At 40.8% G+C, this 3870-nt stretch overlaps 1 protein-coding gene across 1 annotated transcript; it reads right to left on the bottom strand.

Moving 5' to 3' along the window:
- Positions 1-2287: 2287 nt before the first annotated feature.
- Positions 2288-3184, bottom strand: LOC101310956 (pathogenesis-related protein PR-4B-like). Its single transcript, XM_004291631.1, has one exon. It carries the CDS (start codon positions 2910-2912, stop codon positions 2475-2477), a length of 438 nt encoding a protein of 145 aa, XP_004291679.1. The 5' UTR covers positions 2913-3184; the 3' UTR covers positions 2288-2474.
- Positions 3185-3870: the final 686 nt, after the last annotated feature.

Consider the following 3870-nt stretch of genomic DNA (forward strand, 5'->3'; position numbering starts at 1 on the left):
CTACTCTCTCTCTCTCTCTACTCTCTACTCTCTCTCTCTCTCTCTCTCTCTCTCTCTCTCTCTCTCTCTCTCTCTCCTCTCTCTCTCTCTCTCTCTCTCTCTCTCTCTAGATCAGAGCTCGATGCCAACTCCAGATCGGAGCTCGACGCCGGCGTCGCCTATGCCGGTGCCTGAAGGACGTTCCACAACTAGTTGGAGACTTCGTTAGAGTAGCATGCGAGCAAAGCTCACTGATCTATGCCACGACTCCACGGCTGCCTTGGACGGTGGATTCAAAGGCTACGGTTTGTTCTGGTAGCGTCTATGGCAGGTGGAGGGGCAGATCCGGTAGATTAGATCGAGGAGAAAGGAGGACTCCAAGGCCAACGACGTCGTCGTCCCACTGCTGAAGCTCCAACTCACTACCCGGCTCGAATTGGCACGATACATTGACAGAGGGAGGGTCGCATCAAAGAGAGGAAAATAATCCGACTGTCGCCGTCGACTAGGTTCGCCTGAGTTGGCTGCAAAAATCGGGTCGGTTCAATAGGTCGGCGGCGGGTCAGGTTAGGGTTAGGGTTTATGTCGGGAAGAAAAAGGGATGATGGATTAATGGTGATGATGGTGATCAAAGCTTGTTTGTATATCTGTGTTTGTCCTTTTCTGCTACTGTTGAGATTGGAAGGATAATTTGCTGCTATTGAGGTATTTTGGAACAGTAAGTTGTTATTGTTGGTGTTGAGATTTGTTGGAAGCGTAATTTTTTGCTACTATTGGAAAGGGTAAATTTGCAGATGAGTAGTTATTTCTGCATAATCCCGAAGACTATGTAGAATCATGGTGGAACATATAAACAAGAGACAATCATGGGCAAGAGACAAGAGCATATAATGGTTCACCATGCCATCGGAGGACATGACTACATCTACTTAAGATTCCACTATCATGGCCAATATGTTTTTGGTGTTACAAGAGCTCTCCAAGATGGAGTGAGTACGGATCATCATCCATCTATCCATCCTTTCTACATATGGGAAGCCTTCCTTTTATAGCTAAGGAAGGTTCCCTCACATATTATGTTTCTGATGTGGGACTAACTACACATATATCTTCTTATCATGCCTTCTTGTGGAGCTTGGGAGAGCACCTTCCCGATTACCAATAATCTTTCACCATGGCGAGGTAGCCCGGATGTCGGTCTACCGGAAGACAGTCTACAAGATCGTTGCTTATGCTTGCGGTATACATACCATCTACAATAGTAAAATTCAACAGTAGCAGCTGTGGAGTCGACATTAATGACAGTAGCAGCTTTGGAGTCGACATTAATAGACAGTAGCAGCTTTGGAGTCGACAGTAATAGACAGTAGCAAAGTCTAAATAGATAGTAGCATGTTTGTTTGGTTTTGGAGAATTTCCAGAAAAAATTGCAATAGCACCAGCAGTAGCACCTTTTGATCGATGGTAGCACATTTTTGTTGATAGTAGCACATTGCACATTTCTGTTGACAGTAGTAGTAGAATATGTATTGAAGGGTATTCTAGTAAAATTGTAGTGACAGATGGCATGTGCACATTAAATTGTCCTAATTTGTTATTTTTTGTCCTTAACTGTATAAGAAAATATGTAAAATATGTATTTATAAAATGAAATTTGGTTAGTAACTAATATGTAATTTACTATTATTCAAATGAAACATCTTGAACCAGCAATTCCTATTACATTTGTGCAGGATGCATTTGATATTGTGTAGAAGTTTAGAAGTATATTTGTATATGAGGCGGCATTATCCATCAGTCATTTATGCATATAAATGAAAGTTTGAAAGTAACAGCTAAGCATGGTTCTATTTTGAAACATCAGGGTTATACTTGGGGAGTATTTGCACATGCCCGGATTTGAATAGAGGCAGAAGAGTCCTGTGACTCAGGGCCCAAAAATCTAAAGGGCCTAAAAATATTTTTTTACAGTTGTCCAAAAAAAAAAATTTTGTAGTTTTTGGCTGTGCAATTGATCAGAAAAGAGGTAAAAACTTAATGAAATTTTTTAAGTTTCAATTTGAAATCAAATAATATTTTAAAGTTTTGTTTGGAACAATTTTGATTTATTATAAATTTTAAATTAAATATTTTTGGATGTTATATGCTATTTTGTATAGAAAAAAAAAATTAGAGGCCCAACTCCGAGAGTTCGACTCAGGCCTCAAAATTTTAGGTCCAGAAAATTTACATGACCCTATTTCTTCCATTGAATCCGCGATCTTATTTCTATGGGGACGACAAAAGAATTTGTCATGCAATTGATACTAATACAAGGTCCAATCACTATATTCGTAGTTTAATTATTAATCAAGAAGCAATAACATCACTTTTTGTTGATTTATTCCATCCTTCGTGTATGATATATGAAGTTTATTCATGTCTTAGTTTACATTATTAGAAAGCTCCCTTGCTAATTCATAATAGATGCAAGAGCTAGCTTGAGTTTAAGTAATTCAGTCCCCACAGTCGACAAAGTCGTAGTTAACCGTAAGGTGTCCTGCCTGATACCCACTTCCGTCCGTGTCTATCTGGTTGAACACGTTCACATCCAAGTCCAGCCCTCCGTTGCTGCACTGGTCGACAATCCTCACCGTCGCCTGAGCTCCGGTCGCGGTGTTTGTCACTAGCAGGCACCTTCCACAGGTGTCTTGTCCGGTCGGACCTGCCGGGCCACAGAAAGCGGTCCATCCGTACTTGCTGCGCCATTCCAAGGGCTTGTCGGCGTCCCACGTCGAGCAGTAGGCACTCACGGCTCGCAAATCCCAGTTGTTGTCCTGCGGGTTGTAGAGGTGGTACGTGGCTCTCACGTTAGTAGCACTTTGAGCTGAAGCACTTCCGGCCATTGCGGCACACAACATCACCAAGAACACGACGCATTGTTTTCCGGCCATTTTCTGATAACTGTTCGATATACGATCGGGGATATATATGTTCGTGTGTGTGTGTATGTCTGTATTTATGTATATGGGCGATTATCAGGGAAGGAAGCTAGCTAGCTAGGTATTGAATTTATAGGAGGGAGATAGGGAGGGAGGTGTTAGAATTATGTGGCATGCATGAAATTTCTAACCGCTTGCTAGCTTCGACCGCTATCTAGTCATGACTTTGACCAAAGAAATGCATGCATACAGACTGATACTAATTCAATTCATGAATGACTTCTGCTTCCGAGTTGGCCATGCCAGACACAATATATAGACAATGAGCCTGAGAGAGAGAGAGAGGCTATAGGGTAGAATAGTACATGCATGAACTAGAATGCTAATGAACTTTGATCACGGCGAACAATCAGAAGATAGATCGACTTTTCATCAGTTTGACAGATTAATATAAGCAAAGAGCCAAAGATCGAGTATGACTCATACTGTATGACCTGGGGTGGGGGGATGATCAATGGTATGTAACAATTAATTCAAGTACTTGGATGGCAAGTCCTTTGGTTTATCTAAAAGTGTTAATTTAATCTAGAAGCAGCTGATCGATCGAGTAAGATTTTCCCTTTGAGGCTTTGACAATGCCTGTTGGCTTTGATTATTGCATTCAATTCCAAATAATAAAACAAACAACCATGCCAAACTCAAGAGGATCCATAGCTGTCTTGTATTGTACGTAACGTTATGATGTTAATTGGCTGCCTCAAAGCTTCAAATCAGGTAGAAGAAATTTTGGTCTTCTGTGAATACAATGTAATAATTGTGAGCTGCGCAAAATCAAAGCTTAAAAATGATCGATCACCCCGAATGTCATCATCCACTGGTTAATTTGCATTGCGTATTTGGATTCAAGATATGGAATCAACATTTGGATTTCTTTTATCAAGTAAACATGGAATTCGATAATTTCACACTT

The sequence above is a fragment of the Fragaria vesca genome, linkage group LG2 (genome assembly GCF_000184155.1).
Source record: "Fragaria vesca subsp. vesca linkage group LG2, FraVesHawaii_1.0, whole genome shotgun sequence".
NCBI classification, from domain to species: Eukaryota; Viridiplantae; Streptophyta; class Magnoliopsida; order Rosales; family Rosaceae; genus Fragaria; species Fragaria vesca.

What these genes read in the sequence shown, in the direction of transcription:
- LOC101310956 (XM_004291631.1), bottom strand. Translation starts at nt 2,912, where the DNA reads ATGGCCGGAAAACAATGCGTCGTGTTCTTGGTGATGTTGTGTGCCGCA.